General features: G+C 41.6%; 2 protein-coding genes across 7 annotated transcripts in view; one reads left to right on the top strand and one right to left on the bottom strand.

Annotated features, from left to right (window-relative positions):
- LOC128702160 (uncharacterized) overlaps positions 1-21,636 on the bottom strand; it is a 31,223-nt gene extending 9,587 nt beyond the window's left edge. For 2 of the 5 annotated variants that reach the window (XM_053796231.1, XM_053796232.1), the window contains exons 1-2: positions 10,012-10,254; positions 5,001-5,111 (exon numbers count right to left, since the gene is read on the bottom strand). In XM_053796231.1, the coding sequence (XP_053652206.1) occupies positions 5,001-5,111; positions 10,012-10,239 (339 nt within the window). In that variant the 5' untranslated portion in view covers positions 10,240-10,254. Of the gene's footprint in view, positions 1-5,000; positions 5,112-10,011; positions 10,255-13,892; positions 14,296-21,528 lie in introns of those variants that run through there. The other 3 variants (XM_053796233.2, XM_053796235.2, XM_053796234.1) reach the window with 3 other exon arrangements.
- The window catches only part of LOC128702161 (metaxin-2), a 38,680-nt gene that overhangs the window by 5,362 nt on the left and 11,026 nt on the right, over positions 1-22,292 (top strand). Inside the window, exons 1-2 of one of the 2 annotated variants that reach the window (XM_053796236.2) lie at positions 10,246-10,403; positions 12,789-12,956. In XM_053796236.2, the coding sequence (XP_053652211.1) occupies positions 10,358-10,403; positions 12,789-12,956 (214 nt within the window). In that variant the 5' untranslated portion in view covers positions 10,246-10,357. Of the gene's footprint in view, positions 1-10,245; positions 10,404-12,788; positions 12,957-22,292 lie in introns of those variants that run through there. The other variant, XM_070102755.1, reaches the window with a different exon arrangement.

The following is a 22,292-nucleotide window of genomic DNA, read 5'->3' as shown; positions in this document are numbered from 1 at the left end:
TAGCTAAATTAGCTGCAAGTTAGGAGGCAGTACGCACAGAAATTTCCAAACCACCTAAGCCTGTATTTTCAGTTACGTTTTCCACGAAAAAGCTTTATCAAAGAACTGGGTCCCAATTTGGATGCTGCCTTAGTACCACTGTGATGATCTTTGTTGGTTCTCACTTCATCTTAAATCACAGTTTAACGGCAGTTGAAAACAGAAAATATGCAATAAGTGGAAAATGAGAAAACACTCATTACCGACAACTGAGTTAGAGTAAATATTACAATTATATATATATATATATATATATATATATATATATATATATATATATATATATATATATATATATATATATATATATATATATATATATATATATATATATATAGGGAGGTACCACCTCTAGAACTGTTATAGGGACCCTCATCCTCAGGGAAAAGAATAAACTTGCTTCAGGGAAAACTCAAGATTCTCCCTGAAGCTGTTTGAGAATTTTCTCCTACCACCCCCTATATTATATATATATATATATGTATATATATATATATATATATATATATATATATATATATATATATATATATATATATATATATATATATTTATATATATATATTTTATTTAAAGACAAAATACATTGACAAAACATTCACAAAAATATGATACAAAGTAAAACAACATAGGTAACTGAGAGCTACATCTCGAATACTTCGTCCAGCTCCCCGGCGGTGGGCCGCGTGCCCAGAATGCTGCAGGCATTTCCTCTCTGGATCGCAACACTGAGTCTCTGAAAGAGGAAGCTGGTCGCCCTGTGGTCCTTGGTTTCTATGATGAGCTTTTCACCTAGCTCTTTGAGGAACTTTAGAGCACACTTGCCCCATGCTCCAAGGGTCTCCGACCCTATTGGAATGAAGTTATAGCAAGGGGGAAGGTCTTCATATTTGCGGATCTTCTGAGTCTCCCTGTGGCTGGCAGCTCCACCCCCTTCCACTACGGAGTATGGCAAGTAGGTGTCTGCCAATGTGGCGGCACATGTGTAGTCCCAGGCAATCTGCTTTCCATCCTTCCACGGTAGCATAGTGGCTCCATCAGGACGCTTTAGACTTCCGTCAGACCTCTGCACTTGGGGTTCCCGTTGAGCTGGGCAACGGGCTGTGGCGAGGCTTCTCTTTATGATGTCATTGACCTCCTCATGCCTGGCATACTTCCCTTCTGCTGTGTGACACACGAGACCATGAAGTCCGAATTGATCAGCTGTCGCCCTGCCGCAAATACACCTATGTTCGGTGAGGATGGGGGCGGCTAGGCGAAGAACAACACCAATCCGAATGGCCTGTGGGTCTAGTCGAGTGCCCAAGGAGGAATTGGGAACAGCAAACAGGAAATCTCCTGAGTGTGGTGCCTTCACTGCCAGGAGACGAGCTTTGTCCTTTCCTGAGGCGTTGGAGAGCATTGTGTTGGCGATTTTTTCCATGATCGGTTTGTCCCAGTGGGACTGTTTGTGTTCTTTGGGAGGAGCTGGTCTACTGGAGGAATCTGTAAGGGTGTCCCACCGAATCGCTGCTTCAGTAAACCTGGGGTCTTGAGCTCCTACCATGTCTCTCAAGCGTTCGGGAACAATCTTCTTGACTAATGCACTGGAAGCCAAACACGAAGACAGAAAAGCAGGTAAAGCAACATGCGTTGCTTTGCGCACCCCTATACCTCCCAGTCGTACTGGGAGGGTTGCCTGATCCCATTGCTGATCCTCTAGTGACAGGTTCAGTGCCTTCTTAAGGGTTGACCTCAGGTGTGCGTCATATTCGTCAATATATATATATATATATATATATATATATATATATATATATATATATATATATATATATATATATATATATATATATATATATATATATATATATATATATATATATATATATCCACACACACACAAATTATAAAACTCAGCCAGAATTCAAATATGAAAAGAGTGATACAGTTTACATTAACAACCAGAACATGACCTAGAATCCTGAATAATGGGCCACAGTATATTGAACACACAAATAGTACATATGCCAAGTGTGGCCATCACTGGAACTACACAAGTTATATACATCAAGAGGTTTAGCTTTCACTGTAGCCTACGTGAACCATCTTTCACTGTAGCCTACGTGAACCATCTTTCACTGTAACCTACGTGAACCATCTTTCACTGTAACCTACGTGAACCATCTTTCACTGTAGCCTACGTGAACCATCTTTCACTGTAGCCTACGTGAACCATCTTTCACTGTAGCCTACGTGAACCATCTTTCACTGTAACCTACGTGAACCATCTTTCACTGTAACCTACGTGAACCATCTTTCACTGTAGCCTACGTGAACCATCTTTCACTGTAGCCTACGTGAACCATCTTTCACTGTAGCCTACGTGAACCATCTTTCACTGTAGCCTACGTGAACCATCTTTCATTGTAGCCTACGTGAACCATCTTTCACTGTAGCCTACGTTAACCATCTTTCACTGTAGCCTACGTGAACCATCTTTCATTGTAGCCTACGTGAACCATCTATCATTGTAGCCTACGGGGCCTGGTGGCTAAAGCTCCCACTTCACACACGGAGGGCCCGGGTTCGATTCCCGGCGGGTGGAAACATTTCGACGCGTTTCCTTACACCTGTTGTACTGTTCACCTAGCAGCAAATAGGTACCTGGGTGTTAGCCGACTGGTGTGGGTCGCATCCTGGGGGACAAGACTGAGGACCACAATGGAAATAAGTTAGACAGTTCTCGATAACGCACTTTCTTGGGTTATCCTGGGTGGCTAACCCTCCGGGGTTAAAAAACCGAACGAAATCTTATCTTATCTTCACTGTAGCCTACGTATCCTTTCTTTCACTGTAGCCAACATAAAATATTTTTCACTAGCCAACAGAATATTTCACTGTAGCTTACATAGAATTTCTTTTACAGTAGCCTACCCTGAATATCTTTTACTATAGTACATAGACAAGCTTCCAGTGTAGCCAATGTAGACTAAAAGTTTACTGGAGTAATCAATATTTTAGAGACATAAAGCCAACATGAAGACAGACAACAACAATAACGTAAACAAATTAACACTGAATAGTGCTTCATTGAACATGTGTGGGTATTGATGAAGAGCAAGACTGTGTGTGTGTGTGTGATAGAGAGCAAGACAATGAGAGAGAGCAAGACAATGAGAGAGAGCAAGACAGTGAGTGAGAGAAACACCCATTTACAACTACAGGAGCTATGGAAAATCTTCTAGTTGAAATAAAGAGCAAGATAATGAGAGAGAGCAAGATAGTGAGAGAGAGAGAGAGAGAAAGAGAAACACCCATTTACAACTACAGGAGCTGTGGAAAATCTTCTAGTTACTAGTGTAGGTGACAAAGAAGGGGTGTCTCATTCATGGACATATGGTATGGTATACGTTGCTGACTCCCCCCCCCTTGAACTGTGGAAAGTGAATGGGGGTTAAACCCCCGTCGCTCCTCACCGGAGGTCAGTTCCTCCACAGGAGGAATCGAGGTGTTCCGGCTTAGATATATAATTTGTTCATATTTTTTTTTTTAAATTCAAATTGCTGAAGCATTTATTTTATCCTTTTGTAATTTATTTCATTGGTCTACCACTTTGAAAAAAAAAATGTATATTTGTGAAATGCTCTAAGTTCGAGCCTATGAGCTTTAACAAGGAAACAGAGGCCCGGGTATGGCTGTGCGTGTGTTTTAGTTACCACTTTTCCAAGGCACTTGTTAAGTAAAAGGACGCAAACGCAACTAATGTGATATTTAATTGTGGCAACGTTTCGCTCTCCAGGAGCTTTGTTAAGCCGTTTCGCTCATGGGGAGCGAAACGTTGCCTCAATAAAATGTCACATTAGTTGCGTTTGTGTCCTTTTACTTAACATATTGTCGGTAATTCTACCAATATTAATACAAAGACACTTGTCGCTAAGACACTTTGACTGTTGTGTGTGTGTGTTAATTACGTGTGTGTGTGTGTACTCACCTATATGTGGTTGCAGGGGGTCGATTCACACCTGGCCCCATTTGTATGTGTATCGCACAGCCAGCGTTCAGCCATACACACAACTGTATAATGGATATAGAGGTTCGGAGTTGCAGAGAGAGAGAGAGAGAGGTTTGTTTTTGTTTAATTCATGTAAAGTGCTAAGCCCATAAGGGTCATTCAGCGCAAGGCATGGTGGAGGCTTCATCCTCCGTCTGCTAAGAGCCAGACAGATGCTCTTCCCATTTGTACTCACCTGTGTATAGAGAGAGAGAGAGAGAGAGAGAGAGAGAGAGAGAGAGAGAGAGAGAGAGAGAGAGAGAGAGAGAGAGAGAGAGAGAGAGAGAGAGAGAGAGAGAGGGAGGGGGAGAAAGAGAGGCATAACCACTACGAAAAATTAAAGGAGCTATATATCACGACAAGAGGAGCGAAGATCCAGAGAAGACATAATTATAACGTACAAAATACTAAAAGGTAATGAAAGGGTGAACGAAGCCAGACTCATCGACTTTGGTAGGAGCTCAAGGAGAGGTCATAAAAGATGAGCGTCAATGTCCAAATAAGCTACAAGATAATACGGAAGCACTTCAGTGTACAAGTAGGCACTTTTAAAGGATAAAAAGTATTAATGGGTAGTTAGGTGGTGGAGTTTAACTCCATGCAGTGCTTCATAAGTGCAGTAATCACAGAGACCCTAATGGGTTAGTAACAGAGCACTAGTCAATCACTCCTGTAAAGACAGCAGAATCCATGGGCAGGATAAAGGCGAGACACATGGTTACCTACCAGGGACGGGATCTAGGCTAGTACAAATATGCACACAGTACACTTAAGAAAATCAAGACGCACACCTGTCTAAACCTTAATTAAAACTGCGAGCGTTATTAAAAAAACCTGTATAGACTTACGAAATCTGTGTATTCCTTATTAAGAAACCCGTGTAGGCCTTATTAAGACACCTGCGAGGGCGTTGTTAATTGAGACACACCTGTGGGTGGCGGTGGAGGGCTGCGTCGGGGAAACAGTTGTCACAGCGGCTGCAGTAGCCCCGTCGTGCCTTGCCTGTGCCAGGGTCGCTGTTGCAGCTGCTGCCTTCCTCCTGCGAGTGAGGCGAGAGGTGAGTGATGGATGGCTACACCAGCAGCAGTGTGCTCAGAGTATCCTCATCTGCGAGGGTTCCAATACCAACTCTCTAGGTTTCCATTGCTCTTTATACTGTAGATTTTCCTATGTAAATCACTAGTTTAGTATTATTGAAATACGTGGATAATTTAAAGCAAATCAGTAAATATGCTGAAGGAAGTGTGTCTACTGGATCGTGAATTAATGGGTTCCATGTGGCAACACTGATGACTTCTTCAGAGACACACAAACAAGGAAACCCAGACGAAGCCATACAAAGCTTAGGGTAGGAATAATCGACGTCCAGCACGTCCGTAAACAATGACGGATCACACTTGGATAACTGACATACTTTCATTGTCTACTGAGGACAAAATACGTGATCTGCTTTACACAGCATTAGAAAATAAGGAATATCCACTAGGAATTTTTATTGACCTAAGAAAAGCTTTTGACACAGTAGACCACGACATCCTACTCCACAAACTTGACCATTACGGTATAAGAGGCCATGCGCTTGCTTATTTCAAATCTTACCTTACTAATAGGTATCAGTATGTTACCATTAAAGACACAGCATCAACAACACGGCCACTTGACACTGGAGTTCCGCAGGGAAGTGTCCTTGGTCCCCTGCTCTTCCTCATATACATCAATGATCTTCCAAACGTATCCCAACACCTGAAACCCATTCTCTTTGCTGACGACACGACTTATGTCATCTCTCACCCTAATCTTGCCACCCTCAACACCATTGTTAACGAGGAGCTGATCAAAATATCGACTTGGATGACAGCCAATAAACTTACGCTTAACACTGACAAAACCTACTATATTATGTTTGGTAGCAGAGCAGGAGATGCACAAATTAACATTAAGATCGACAACACTCTAATTACCAGACATAATGAGGGCAAATTCCTAGGCCTATACCTTGACAACAACCTGAATTTCAGCACCCATATCCAACACATAACCAAAAAAGTATCCAAAACAGTTGGGATCCTCTCCAAGATACGATACTACGTGCCGCAAAATGCCCTTCTCACACTATACCACTCACTTATTTATCCATACCTCACCTATGCTATTTGTGCTTGGGGATCAACTGCAGCAACACACCTAAAGCCAATAATAACCCAACAAAAAGCTGCAGTAAGAATAATCACTAAATCCCATCCCTGGCAACACCCCCCCCTCTTCATAGATCTAAACTTACTCCCTGTTCAGTACATCCGCAATTACTACTGTGCAATCTACATCTACAGGACCTTAAACTCCAATATCAACCTTGACCTAAAACGCTTTCTTGATAGTTGTGACAGAACCCACAGGCATAACACCAGACACAAACATCTCTACGACATTCCCCGTGTCCGACTAAACCTTTACAAAAATTCAATGTATGTCAAAGGCCCTAAAATCTGGAACACCCTACCTGAGAACTCTAGAACTGCAGACACATTCATCACCTTCAAAACTACCATTAGAAAACATCTTATCTCCCTGATAAACCCCATCAACTAACTACACGAATACCACCTGGTGGTTCACACTTACACTCACTCACCCATTTGACCATAAACAGAAATATTAATCTCAATCTTAAAATAATGAATCCTATGATACTCCAATACTGAAACTATGTACTGTGCCAAAACAAAAGCATTCACATTGCTAAACTCACAAACTAGTATTTAGTCACTTAGCCATAATACCAACTTACCTCATAATTTGTAATATTTTAAAACAAAGAATTAAACTAAGTCTGCCCGAAATGCCTAGCCATGCTAGGCGTTCTAGTGGTACACTGTAATCATTATTTAACTACATGTAAACCACACAACAACCAAATTCTGTAAATTCAACATTGTAATCTTTATAGAGAATAAACTTTGAAAGTAGCTGCCTTAGTTTGCTTCTTTCAAGGTTTTCATTTATAACTTAAGAATTCATTCAACTAGCTTCATTTTTTTTCAATATTAATACTGGGAAAAATTCGCGCAACTCTTAGCATTTGTTCTCTGGTCGATTTCACGTAGACTTCCTCGATTTGGTTTCCGTGTCGCAAAGTCTAGGGGCGCCATTGGTACAGTAAGAGAAAACACCATAAGTGTCCGGGGCCCAAGACTGTTCAACAGCCTCCCATCAAGCATTAGGGGAATTACCAATAAACCCCTGGCTACCTTCAAGAGAGCTGGACAGATACCTCAACCCAGTGCCGGATCAGCCGGGCTGTGGCTCGTACGTTGGACTGCGTGCGGCCAGCAGTAACAGCCTGGTTGATCAGGCCCTGATCCACCGGGAGGCCTGGTCATGGACCGGGCCGCGGGGGCGTTGATCCCCGGAATAACCTCCAGGTAACCAGCTGCAAACTTACATGGCGTGGCCTTCTTAGAAGAAGGTTGCCAATGCTGTTGAAGCACGTAGGTTCAAATTATACAATTTTATTATTAAAATTATTTAGTAGTTTTACGGGAAATAATTATGTTTCTTTTCAACCGTCTGAGTCTAAAGACTGATGAATTTTTAAGACCAGATTTACCCAGTGAGTTACGTTTTCAAGATTCGATTTTGCCAATTTCCTAACACAGTTAATATACTCTGGATAGATAAATAGGTGGATAAATACATAGATATAGATAGAAAAAATCTAGTGTGTGGGTCGGTGGTGGTAGTGGGTGGGTAAGGGGTGGTGGTAGTGGGTGGGAAAGTGGTGGTGGTAGTTGGTGGGTCAGTGGTAATGGGTGGGTCAGTAGTGGTAGTGGGTGGGTAAGCGGTAGGTAAGGGGTGGTAGTAGTAGGTGGGTAATTAGTGGTGGTATGGGTGGGTCAGTAGTGTTGGTAGTGAGCGGGTCAGTATTAGCGGTAGTGGGCAGGACAGTATTGGGTAGGTCAGTATTAGTGGTATGGGTGGGATTGTAGTGGATGGTTCACTAGTGGTAGTAGGTGGGTTAGTATTAGTGGGATAATAGTGTTGGTAATGGATGGGTCAGTATTAGTGGTAGTGGGTGGGCCAGTGGTTAGTGGGTGGGTCAGTGGTGGTGGTTGTGGGTGGGTCAGTGGTGGTGGTTGTGGGTGGGTCAGTGGTGGTGATTGTGGGTGGGTCAGTGAGTGGTAGTGGGTCGGTCAGTAGTAGTAGTGGTGGGTGGGTCAGTAACGGTAGTGAATGGGTCAGTGGTGGTGGTTGTGGGTGGGTCAGTAACGGTAGTGAATGGGTCAGTGGTGGTGGTTGTGGGTCAGTAGTAGTAGTGGTGGGTGGGTCAGTAACGGTAGTGAATGGGTCAGTGATGGTGGTTGTCGGTGGGTCAGTAGTAGTGGTGGGTGGGTCAGTAACGGTAGTGAATGAGTCAGTGGTGGTGATTGTGGGTGGGTCAGTGGTAGTGGGTGGGTCAGTATTAGTGGGTGGGTCAGTAGTAGTGGGTGGGTCAGTAGTAGTAGTGGGTGGGTCAGTAGTATTAGTGGGTGGGTCAGTAGTAGTAGTGGGTGGGTCAGTAGTAGTAGCGGGTGGGTCAGTAGTATTAGTGGGTGGGTCAGTAGTATTAGTGGGTGGGTCAGTAGTATTAGTGGGTGGGTCAGTGGTAGTAGTGGGTGGGTCAGTGGTAGTAGTGGGTGGGTCAGTGGTAGTAGTGGGTGGGTCAATGGTAGTGGGTGGGTCAATAGTAGTAGTGGGTGGGTCAGTAGTAGTGGGTGGGTCAGTAGTAGTGGGTGGGTCAGTAGTAGTAGTGGGTGGGTCAATGGTAGTGGGTGGGTCAGTGGGTGGGTCAGTAGTAATAGTGGGGTGGGTCAGTAGTAACGGTAGTGAATGGGTCAGTGATGGTGGTCAGTAGTAGTAGTGGGTGGTATTAGTGGGTCAATGTAGTAGTGGGTGGGTCAGTGCGGGTGTAGTAGTGGGCGGGTAGTATTAGTGGGTGGGTCAGTAATTAGTGGGTGGGTCGGTAGTGAATGGGTCTGTGGTGGTTGGGGGTGGGTCAATGGTAGTGGGTGGGTCAATAGTAGTAGTGGGTGGGTCAGTAGTAGTAGTGGGTGGGTCAATGGTAGTGGGTGGGTCAGTAGTAATAGTGGGTGGGTCAGTAACGGTAGTGAATGGGTCAGTGATGGTGGTTGTGGGTGGGTCAATGGTAGTGGGTGGGTCAGTGGTAGTAGTGGGCGGGTCAGTAACGGTAGTGAATGGGTCAGTGGTGGTTGTGGGTGGGTCAATGGTAGTGGGTGGGTCAGTAGTAGTAGTGGGTGGGTCAGTAGTAGTAGGGGGTGGGTCAGTAGTGGGTGGGTCAGTGGTAGTAGTGGGTGGGTCAGTAGTAGTAGTGGGTGGGTCAGTGGTAGTAGTGGGTGGGTCAGTAGTAGTAGTGGGTGGGTCAGTAGTAGTGGTTGGGTCAGTGGTAGTGGTGGGTGGGTCTGTGGTAGTAGTGGGTGGGTCAGTAGTTGTAGTGGGTGGGTCAGTGGTAGTGGTGGGTGGGTCAGTGGTAGTAGTGGGTGGGTCAGTAGTAGTAGTGGGTGGGTCAGTGGTAGTAGTGGGTGGGTCAGTAGTAGTAGTGGGTGGGTCAGTAGTAGTAGTGGGTGGGTCAGTGGTAGTGGTGGGTGGGTCAGTAGTAGTAGTGGGTGGGTCAGTAGTAGTAGTGGGTGGGTCAGTAGTAGTAGTGGGTGGGTCAGTAGTAGTAGTGGGTGGGTCAGTAGTAGTAGTGGGTGGGTCAGTGGTAGTGGTGGGTGGGTCAGTGGTAGTGGTGGGTGGGTCAGTAACGGTAGTGAATGGGTCAATGGTAGTTGCACTTTAATAATCTTTCAAAATAATAAACATATGTATGAGATGAGTGACAACATATCCGTCAAACTATATTTCTATCTCACTATGGGCCCAAACATGCATGAAAAGCAACTTACCTCAACCTCCAGAGAACTATCATGGCTTGAGAGGTCGTCATTACGAGGCGAGAGATCCGCTGGTTTCATCTGTAAAAAGATATTCACAAGATATATTCCCCGGAGCGAGCCATGAGTAAGGAAGGAGCGGCATGACACCCTCACCTGCCACCTCTCACCACACTGATGGCAGGTGAAGCCATATTGTATCGAGCGTCTCGTTGCCATGACAACGAGGATGGTTACCATGGTAACCAGGGTGGTTACCATGGTGATGATGCTCAGCTGATTGTTGCTGGAGCATCATGGGTGGCTGGGTCAGCTGTTTCTCCCAGCCACCAAAACATTGCTGGGGCTGCTGCCAGACATGCCTTCCGTGCTCCTCACAGACTCCATCTCCGTGGAACTGGGCGGTAAGTGCACCACCATTAACCACTAACAACCTTGCAGGTCATCTCATACTTTATATAACTGAGTTAAAGTCTGCAGTTACGTAGATAATCATGGAGTGTGCCACAGTCAACCCAACCCTAAACAACCACACAATACACTGTACATAGGACAGAGGAGTTTGCGACGACGTTTCGGTCCGACTTGGACCATTTACAAATTCACACTAGAGTACAATACGAATAAGTTCCGGTATATAACCATGTCTTTCAAAGGGGGTGGAACGGTAAGCCAGTGGAAGGCCTCGGTCAGATGACCAAAAGCTCCAGTGGCGGGTCATCATATGACTAAGACCCTCGTCAGGAAATACTTGTTCTGTTTCCTGACAAACCTTACCTAATGTAACCTACAAGTAAGTTTTTTTTTTAGGTACAGGTACAAATAGTGTAAATTACTTAGGATAACTCAAAAAGTCAGACAAAGTGACTTATTTCCATTGGGGGTCAGTAACTTTTCCAGATAAGTGAAACAAAATATTACTGAGATTTACTTTGCTGAGATTTGATGACCCTTGTGGGTTTAGCACTTAGTTTTGACTGTAATAATAAAATTGAGATTTAATGATTTATATGCAAAAAAGACGATTATAAACCAGTTTGTATGTTATGTGTAAGATATATTAATATCTATAGGTAAAATAAAAATTGTACTCATTTTAATACCTATATAAAATCAGTAGCCAACAAGAAATGCTTCATCCAAGGAAATGTACCCGTTTTCCAGTTTAATTGGATCGAACCTGATGCCTCTCATTCCCCAGCTGAGTTTAGCACTCCCCGTGAATGCAATAATAAAGCCAGATATAATAATATTGAATGCTGGTTCCTGAAGAAACTTACTATACGTAAAATTATTGCATAAAATGCAAAAATATCTGTAGTGGTTCTACATTTTTTGTCAGTAATATATTAAAGTGCCTCACACTGATTTCGAAAGTCTCTGTGCATACCTAGAGTATACTTGGAGAGGGTTTCAGGGATCAGTGCCCCTGCGGCCCGGTCTGTGACCAGGCTTTGTGGTGAATCAGAGCCTGATCAACCAGGCTGTTACTGTTGACATCATGCAACAACAATCATGAATACATGATTATCATTGCACATAATTTAATATGGTGGTGATTACAGGTGTGTTTGTGCATTTTGGCTACATTTTTCAATGCACAGTTTAATTTAGTTTTGGCAGTGTTACATCTTCACTGTGATGAGTGCTGGCTTGTACTGTACTTCCTTTCTTTTAGTGGTATATCCAAGATTTATATCAAATTAGATGGCCTTGTAAATAACCTAGCATAAGCTTATTTGTTAAGTTTCCTTATCATCATTAAAGAACATACATTCTCTTAATGTGACAAGATGAATATTGCACACTTCAGTAAACACCTTATTATAATGGACCTAAATTTAAATGGACTTCAGGTATACAGGACAAAATCTGCTGGGTCAGTTGATGTAGAAACAATGAAGAAAGTTTGTTGGTTACAGAACTGTTGGTTATTGTTATGATCACAAAATTTCATTTCTGTCCACTAGTCGTCATTACCAGTCACCATCTTTCCCTTGTTATTTCAATAAATTGAGAGTTTACTGTATTTTAAGGAAACTCAATAAATTCAAAGTGAATGTCTATTCAGCCAGCAGCTAGATAGCAAATAATTTTTTAAAAGTTATTTATACAGCAGTCGGGTAGTAAACAGTTTGTTAGTGGCTATACCTACAGAAGTTGGGTTGGGTGTGTAGGGTTCAGACACCTCTTTTTTATGCAAAAGAGTTTTTAAAAAATGATCTGTCATGGTACAGTACTTATGTTAAATTAGCTATAGTGCAAATTTATGTACTGTATTTAAATTTAAAAATGATTGGTTATTGAGATTTTTGTTACATTTCTATTATATAATATATTACTGTACTTTTGTTTCCCTCGACTTCATCTTCAGTTCTTCCCACTTTTTTAATCTACTACAAGTATTTGCACTTATATTTAACAAATAATTAGTGATAGTTGTTGTTTCTCACTCTAATCTTACTAAAGCATATTTATCATTGTGTTTTGTAAAATGTATGAGACCATTTTAATTGCATTATTACACTAGCATATTTTCAGTATTTTTCACTAAAAATCTACACTTAGGCAAGAAATGCCATGATGATGAGCCATTGTCAAGTTATGATGTGACAATGGTCCAGGATGGACAGAAACATCGTCATAAGGGTCCTCTCCTAAGTGCAAGTTTTTAGTAAATTGTTTTAGCCATGGTATTGTGACTTTTTATTATTTTCAGTATTTTTATTGCACTTCTTAGGTTCTTTACATGACCACTATTGACAGGTATATAATTTTTGTCCATCTAGCTCAAGAACCATGGCCAAATGATGTGAAATTATTCCAGCAGTATGAAGTTGAGCAAATTCTGTTGCCGGATAATGCTAGCTGCTTAGCAGTACAGGCATTCCTTAAGATGTGCCAACTCAACTTTTCCTTGGAAATGAGGGGCAATGCTGAACACATGTCTCCCAGTGGTAAGTACACATTGATGAGTACACTAACTTTCTCCAACTTCTTTTCAAGGGGTGTTACTTGATGCTTTTGCATGGCTTTTGATCCAAGAAATTAGAGCTGTCCTTCCCTTCCTCAGATTAAACCTGAATACTTCCCATTCCTCTGTGATGAGATCAAAGAGTATCTTTGCTCATGCAATTAAAGTAACAGTACTGAAGTATATTTCATATAAATAAGATTGTTTTTACCAAAAAGGCACAGGGTAAAATATTATTAATAACAGTGGAACATGGCAATAAGAATAAGAATTGTGAAATAAACTTTGGAGAGGCAAAATTTAAATTTCTAATATGTTGAGCTGGAGAATAGGTGGGAGATATAAATAGTAGGCAAGTAATGTGTGTACTGAATATGCATTTTTTAGGCCTAGCTCTATTGCTCTTAATATTTGATAGTGTAAACATGTTATCGGCTGTTATGTGCATTGGAAAGTGAAAAGATGTCTACATTCCACTTTACAGCAATTTGTGCTCGACAGCGGTAGCCCAGAACCAAACCTGCTGTATGAGCGGGGCCCTCCTATTTACAATACACAGTAATCACAGCATACAATACATATTAGAATATATAGTCATACTATTGCAGTATTGTATGTATACTGTGTTTAGTTTTGCATGTGTTCTCATTGTCATGTTTATAGAAAAACCACGTTATTTACTCCTACTATATATTACAGTTGGCAGAAAATCTTAAAGAATTGTCAGTCTGATGAATAAGTGTTAACTGTCCATTTAAAAACAAATTATATTGTGGAGCAAAAGTTTTGAATATTACTCACTAGTACCTCTACTAATAAATAATTTGCTAATGGGCTTAAGTTTAATGTAATAGCAAATATAAACTGCAAACAACTCTTGATTTGAATTTTTGCTAGAAAGACAACTTAAATAACTAACCTTGTGCATATATCGCAGAAGTGAGAAGGCAGAGGCAGAATGGGTGGGGGCACTTGGAGACTTCATATCAGATGTAGTGGGAGACATCTTGCTTCTTGGCATGTTAGCAGTGCCAGCCATCTTATTTGTGTTGACAGCTGCTGCTATCTTTATTGCTGTTAGTTTTTTATGAATGCTGAATAAAGTTCTTAACAGTTTCCATACACCACATAGTTGGAAGTTTGTTTCAACTAATTTTGATGTGAGGGGGTCTTAATTATTTAATTTTTATATTTATTCAGACAGGTTCTCTGATATAACTGACGGACTCTTGATTCAGGGAATTGGACTTTTATTGTAATTCATTTGTATTGCTCCACTTTTTCTTTTAAAGTTTAGTTTTAATCTTGAAAATTTTTAAGCTCTGAAAAGAAAGGTTTCACACGTCAAAAAATAAATTTATGCCTTTTTTCCTACCACCAAGTTTCAACCCTTGAAAATTAATTGCAAGCAAATAAAGTATGTACTCCTCAAAGGGAGGTGTCTTCATACAGTGAAGAGCTCTTGATTCAAGTTATTGGAGGTACCACCCCCTACCTTAAATCAAACAATACCTCCTATTCCCCAGACATTTTTATGGCCTTTATGGGTGTAGCACTTCCCAATGAAATTAATGATGTCTTCTTTCTTCTTTCAACACACCGGCCATATCCCACCGAGGCAGGGTGGCCCAAAAGGAAATATGAAAGTTTCTCCTTTTACATTTAGTAATATAAACAGGAGAAGGGGTTACTAGCCCCTTGCTCCTGGCATTTTAGTCGCCTCTTACAACACGCATGGCTTTCAGAGGAAGAATTCTGTTCCACTTCCCCATGGAGGTAAGAGGAAATAAACAAGAACTAGTAAGAAAATAGAAGAAAACCCAGAGGGGTGTGTATATATATGCTTGTACATGTATGTGTAGTGTGACCTAAGTGTAAGTAGAAGTAGCAAGACGTACCTGAAACCTTGCATGTTTATGAGACAGAAAAATGGACACCAGCAATCCTGCTATCATGTAAAACAATTACAGGCTTTCGTTTTACACTCACTTGGCAGGACGGTAGTACCTCCCTGGTTGGTTGCTGTCTACCAACCTACTACCTACAAAATTAATGATGTACTTTAAGAAAATACAAGCCTCATAATTAGTTACGGGATCTTCATAAAGCACAGGCTTTGCTTTAACAAGCAATATCATATAATATCACCTTACAGTATACTTCTGTGGTGAGTAACACACATCATCATTGTAAGACTAGCTAAAAAAATGAAATGTGTAGAAGTTTGCAAATTGTATAATAAATTCTGAGTATTGATGGCATTGTGATTTCTCAGACATGTACTGTATTACAGCATATGTACTGGAAACATAAGCAAGATGAAGATAGAATTGAGTCAAAGATATGTTTATAGAGCAAGCTCTTATTGTGACACCATTTCTCTGTGTGAAGCTGTGTGAACTCGAAACCATTTTGACTTGATGCAGCTTCATATAAGTTCTGCATATACAGTATGCCTTTGACTCCACTGTATATATGCTAATAAGAAGGATTTTGCAGTATACAATTTTGTGGAAAATTAGGAGTGAGGATTATAAAAATTTATTTATTATTAGCTGTTTCTTCATGCAAACCCTGTGCAAATAAAATAAAAAAAAGTTAGAGAAAAGAGATAAAAACAAAGGATTTAATAAATGGAAAAGAAAAAGATGAATAAGTTAAAAAATAAATGATTGTAAAAGAAACTGAAAAAATAAAGAAAAAAGATAAATTCTCCAAGACAAGAGACATGATAGACATAGCAGAGAGGTTACATTAACAATTTAGGCTATAAATTCAGGTTTTTTGACATGTAATTGAATCAGATTTTCTAATATTGTGTCATTTGTAATCTCCTTAGTATCCATCCTTCCTATATTATTTCTTTATTGGCTTGTCACCTAGTGTGGGGGGCAACTTTTACGTTTGTGTATCTTTCTCTCGGTTTGATCTCATTGCTGAAGGTAAAGGTATTGTCTGACATGTCTTTCCATGAGTGCATATTGATCTGCCCAGCTGCAGGTGGGTAGGTGTGTCTGTGTTGGTTCCTAAATGTCCCAGCAGTGAACTGATGGTTTTATAGAGATGATGTTAGTGGTTACATTTCCAGTGAGAGACAAATGGATCCACATGCACAAACCAGGAGATGAGAGGAAAAGAAGAGAGGGAGAGGAGAAAAGGACAAGAGCAGAGGGGAGCAGACAAAGAGGGAGAGGGAAGGACAAGAGGAGAGGGAGAGGGAAGGACAAGAGGAGAGGGAGAGGGAAGGACAAGAGGAGAGGGAGAGGGAAGGTTAATGCAGCTGATAATTACTGCAGTGTGACCTCTGGTGGTTGTAACATATGGTAATGTAAGCAGGTGACACCTGGGGGCTCACTGACATCATGGGAAACAGCAAAGGAGGGACATGGTAATAGTAGGAGAGGAAAGGGAAAAGGAGGGAAGGGGAATTGTAGGATAAGAGAATAATGTTGATAGGAATGGAAGAAAAAAGGATAAGAAAGATACATAGAAAAGAGGGAGATAACAAGTAAGACAGATACAGGTGGAGGAAGTGATGAGAGAGAGAGATAGCAAAAGAGAGAGAGAAAGACATGGCAGTTTGGGAGTCCTGCTCCCTACCTTTCCTTCTCCTTCCTCCCCTCACACCTGCTACCCTTAATTACACCCTTATTCACTCACACTCTCTCCTTTCCCTCACAATATCTACCCTCCCTCACAATATCTACCCTCCCTCACAAACTCACATATTCCCCTACAACCTCTCACCCTCCTTTGCAACCACACACCCTTCCTCGCAACTACACACCCTCCCTCGCAACTACACACCCTCCCTCGCAACCACACACCCTCCCTCGCAACCACACACCCTCCCTCGCAACCAGACACCCTCCCTCGCAACCAGACACCCTCCCTCGCAACCACACACCCTCCCTCGCAACCACACACCCTCCCTCGCAACCACACACCTTCCCTCGCAACCACTCACCCTCCCTCGCAGCCACACACCCTCCCCCGCAACCACACACCCTCCCTCGCAACCACTCACCCTCCCTCGCAACCTTCTTCCTATCCTCACATCTCTCCCCTTTCTCACATCTCTCCCCTTTCTCACACCTCTCCCCTTTCTCACACCCCTTACCCATTCTCACACCCCTTACCCATTCTCACACCCCTTACCCATTCTCACACCCCTTACCCATTCTCACACCCCTTACCCATTCTCACACCCTTTACCCATTCTCACACCCCTTACCCTTTCTCACACTCCCTTACCCTTTTTCACACCCCCTTACCCTTTCTCACCCCCTTACCCTTTCTCACCCCCTTGCCCTTTCTCACACCCCCTTACCCTTTCTCACACCCCCTTACCCTTTCTCACACCCCCTTACCCTTTCTCACACCCCCTTACCCTTTCTCCCCAACCCCCTTCTTAATTAATTAATAATTCTGCTTCACGAAACACTACGGGGGTTCTGAAAAATTATGCTGCTGCTTATTTTTCCCCTCTCTCCGTTAATTAATTTATTCTCCTGTACTGATGAGGTTATATATATATATATATATATATATATATATATATATATATATATATATATATATATATATATATATATATATATATATATATATATATATATATGGCGTTTGATATTTATTTTATAATAGTAAAACTGAGGTATATTAACATGAATACTAATAATACTAGAGTGTATCATATCTCTGTATGTCTGTTGTCATGAATTTTAAATTAGGTGAAGTTTGTTGTAATGTAATTTGAATTCACTTTTGCCCGAAACGTGATCTTGATGTCAGAGAAAAGAGAGAGAGAGAGAGAGAGGGGGGGGGGAGTGCGAGGATGTTTGTAGGCAACAGAAGGGAAGGGGGGAGGGGAGTAATGGAGAAGATGCATCAAACGCAGGGGAGTCAAGGCCACACCACAAAAGGGAGGCATTCTTTCTTTACTTCTCTTGCCCTCTTTTTCCTCTTCTTCCCGCCAGTGCCTCTTTTTAAAAGAGAGGGGGTACATCACCTATTTTACCTCTGCAGGAGCACTTTAAATTGCCTCCACAGTTGTAGCATTACCGCTTCTCTGAGATCAAACTCAAAACCACTACAACTTGAAAGGGGAAGGTGTCCTAACGCCCGTGAAAGGCCCTAGATTCAAGGAATCGGAGATACCTTCCTTTTCCTCAGAGGAATTTAGCGTTTAAAATATATGGCAGGAAAAGAGCTAAAATTTAAAAAAAAAAAATCTTAACATGTACTGTGTTAGGAAAATAACTCTTAGCCTTAAAAATACACAGTAAGTAACTTGATTCTTAACTGTGTAAAGTCCTCAAGAGTTTGTCTTGGAGAAAAAGGGAAACAAAAAACCTGAGACAGGTACGATGGACTTTGAGGAGAAAACCTAGTGGTATTTCGATGAACTTTGAAGAGAAAACCTAGTGGTAATTTGAGGAACTTTGAGGAGAAAACCTAGTGGTAATTTGATGAACTTTGAGAAAACCTAGTGGTAATTTGATGAACTTTGAGGAGAAACCCTAGTGGTAATTTGGGCAGTGTGGGATGACCTCGTATCCAACTTCCTGGTTAGTTTTATCTTACTTTCTAATTTTATCTTGTGTTAGAAAGTTTTGCTGTTGCTGTATAATGTATCTTGTACATGTTTCCAAGTCATGTGCTACCCCCAACTATCGTTGGTGATACTCCATGTATCATTTGTTTTACTCCAGCTATCGTTTGTGATACTCCAGCTGTTTGTGATACTCCAGCTGTTGTTTGTGATACTCCAGCTATCGTTTGTAATACTCCAGCTATCGTTTGTGATACTCCAGTTATAGTTTGTGATACTCCACGTATCATTTGCTTTACTCCATCTATCGTTTGTGATACTCCAAGCTGTTGTTTGTGATACTCCAGCTATCGTTTGTAATACTCCAGCTATCGTTTGTGATACTCCAGTTATAGTTTGTGATACTCCACGTATCATTTGCTTTACTCCAGCTATCGTTTGTGATACTCCAGCTGTTGTTTGTGATACTCCAGCTATCGTTTGTAATATTCCAGCTATCGTTTGTGACACTCCAGTTATAGTTTATGATACTCCACGTATCATTTGTTTTACTCCAGCTATCGTTTGTGATACTCCAGCTGTTGTTTGTGATACTCCAGCTGTTGTTTGTAATACTCCAGCTATCGTTTGTGATACTCCAGTTTGTGATACTCCACGTATCATTTGCTTTACTCCAGTTATCGTTTGTGATACTCCAGCTGTTGTTTGTGATACTCCAGCTGTCGTTTGTGATACTCCAGCTGTCGTTTGTGATACTCCAGCTATCGTTTGTGATACTCCAGCTATCGTGTGTGTTACTCCAGCTATTGTTTGTGATACTCCAGCAGTCGTTTGTGATACTCCAGCAGTCGTTTGTGATTCTCCAGCTATCGTTTGTGATTCTCCAGCTATCGTTTGTGATACTCCAGCTATAGTCTGTGATACTCCACATATTTTACTCCAGCTATCGTTTGTGATACTCCAGCAATCGTTTGTGATAATCCAGCTATCCTTTGTGATATTCCAGCTATAGTTTGTGATACTCCACATATTTGTTTTACTCCAGATATCGTTTGTGATACTCGAGCTATCGTTTGTGATACTCCAGCTATCGTTTGTGATACTCCAGCTATCGTTTGTAATACTCCATGTATCATTTGTGATATTCCAGCTATTGTTTCTGGTACTCCAAGCTATGTACGGTACGACTTCAGTTACTTCATAATTTGTCTCTTCCAGTTGCTTTATAGATTGTTACTCCCGCTATCATTTGTGCTTCTCCAGCTATGTTTTTGCATGGTCTGTAAGCACATTATCTTGACTGATGCGGAAATGACTGAGGCGCACACTATATTGATGTGTCAATGATTTGAGGCGCACACTATATTGATGTGTCAATGATTTACAAGCTTAACAACCCATCCTCTAATACACGTCGATTGCTCTCTCTCTGTTTTAAACAGTTTTCTTTATACACGTTATATAAGTTTGGTTAGTTTAGATCGTTGCATATATAAATAAAATGTAACGGATTTTAATATTTAATAATGTCAGTAAATGCATTACTACATAAACGGGATAGAAAGTGTTAGGTGCGTAAACCGAAAACGGAGACCCACTGGTATTATGTACCATTGAACAATAATATACTGACTACTTAGGAGCACGGGCTGTATTCTGATAAATTTGATAATACATAAAGTCGTTATACATTATATACACACATATATAAGAAAAGGTAGTTGTAGTTGTAATTATAGTGTTTAGCAGTAGTTGTAGTAGATAGCTTTAACAGGTTTAGTAATTACTGGTAGTTAAGTTTATAGTAGTAGTTACTACGTGTTGTAATTACTAGTAGTTGCAGTACAATAGTATTATTATTTAAAGTATTAAAACAAGCAAAAATGACATATTTTAGTCCAGCGAGGAATTTAGAGCACTTCAGTTGTTAAGTGAATAATAAATGAGGGTCAGTGTTTGACAGTATTATGATCGTCCCTTCCTCCGTGGAGCGTGAGCATTGATTATGTATACTGTACCAGACAACTGTGTGTGTGTGTGTGTGTGTTGGGTGTAACAATATTTGCACGTGACGTCACCAGGTGATCGTCCGACATATTGGCGGTCAAGTTTGAGTCAGTGATGCTGTGTTTATCTCCTGGGTAGCAACAACACTTTATTTGAAGCATAATACTGTACATTAGTATTACTAATAACACTACATATAAATTTAGTGTTTTTATAAAAATTCTGAAGCAGTGATGCACGAATTATTGTTTGTAATATGTTTTATATAACATGTAATAGAACACGTGTAACTCATCATGTCAGTCATAAGAAAAAAAAAAGATTTACAGGTCAAAGTGGGTCTTTGTCTTCTCAAGAGTCCCGGTGAGGGGGGGGAGCTGTTGATCCAAGGAGTTAGTCCTACCCTCTTGGATTGAACCCGTATGCCACCTATTTTTCCCTGGCGCTCTATTACCGCGGCAGAGTTGCCCTTGGAGTGAGCTGTCACAATGGTCGAGAGTCCTAGTGTTAAAATTCTAAAATGACTCTTAAAGGAGAGTTGCATTATCTTCGTAATCCCTCCTGTTATGAGTTTGTACACTGATTCTCTTTTTGTTCACAAGATGCTTTGACGGGTTTTATTGTCGGTTTGTACAAATAGATGAAAGCACACACACACACACACACACACACACACACACACACACACACACACACACAGTGTTTGATCAGCTGATGTGTGAAGTTCTCGACTGTGGCGAGTGTTGATGCTTGTTGATGAGAAGCGTCGCTTCAAAAGAGGCCGGATAGACACCAAAGTCTGATTTTGAGTAAATTGTTGGGTGTGAAGTGACCGGTTGGCGTCAGGAATAGATGCCACAGATTAACATAATACAGATAGAAGGTGACACTTTGGAGATAGAATATAACACTGTGGGACGAGTTGTGTTTGTAAGAAGAAGCGAGAGTTGTAGGTGGGTAATTATGGGGTGGGTGGGTGTGGGCGTGAACCCACCTGGAGACAGGCGTGGTGGGCAGGCAGTGAGGTGAAGATCGACCACTAAGGACACCAGCAGAGAGCACACTGGCTGCCTGCACCCAACCTTCTGGCCTGGCTCCCTTCCTAACCTCCCTGCTACGCCGGCACCCTCCTTCATGCTGCTGTACGCACGCACACAGCTACTACAGTGAAGTGGGTCGTATGCCGTTAAAATGAGGGATCAGGAGCTGATTTTGACACATGAAACTACCGTTTCAGTAGTAGATATGACAAAACCTGTGGAAGAAGGGAGAGACTGGAGGGTGTTCCGGGGGTCAACGCCTCCGTGGCCCAGTCCTTGACCAGGCCTCATGGTTGATCAGGGCCTGATCAACTAGGCTGTTACTGCTAGCCGCACGTAATCCAACGTACGAACCACAGTCCGACTGATTGGTAGGTATGATAGGGGGATGAGAGGCCAGGAATCAGTAATACCTTTTTATTGAAGGCAAGACCAGGAGCAGAGAATCGACCCCTGGAAACACAACTAGGTATGTACAGCTGCGCCTACACACACCCAGACATCCCTCAGACGCTGTTAGTCATACAAGCCAGCGAGGATGGAAGTGCAAGGACGGTAGCGGTGCTTTGTCTTGGCGGTGCTCGTGTCCTGGCGGTGCTAGCATCTCGACGGTGCAGGCCAGAGTACACCACCGATATTGCAGCAATATCTCTTCAGTAGCAGTAACCGCTACAGCATTATGACATAAACAATAGTTTAAGAGGGTAAAGAGTAACAT

This window comes from Cherax quadricarinatus, chromosome 83 (genome assembly GCF_038502225.1).
Source record: "Cherax quadricarinatus isolate ZL_2023a chromosome 83, ASM3850222v1, whole genome shotgun sequence".
Taxonomy (NCBI): Eukaryota; Metazoa; Arthropoda; class Malacostraca; order Decapoda; family Parastacidae; genus Cherax; species Cherax quadricarinatus.
The sequence above is the reverse complement of the archived record's forward strand: the minus strand, read 5'-3'. Positions and strand labels throughout refer to the sequence as shown.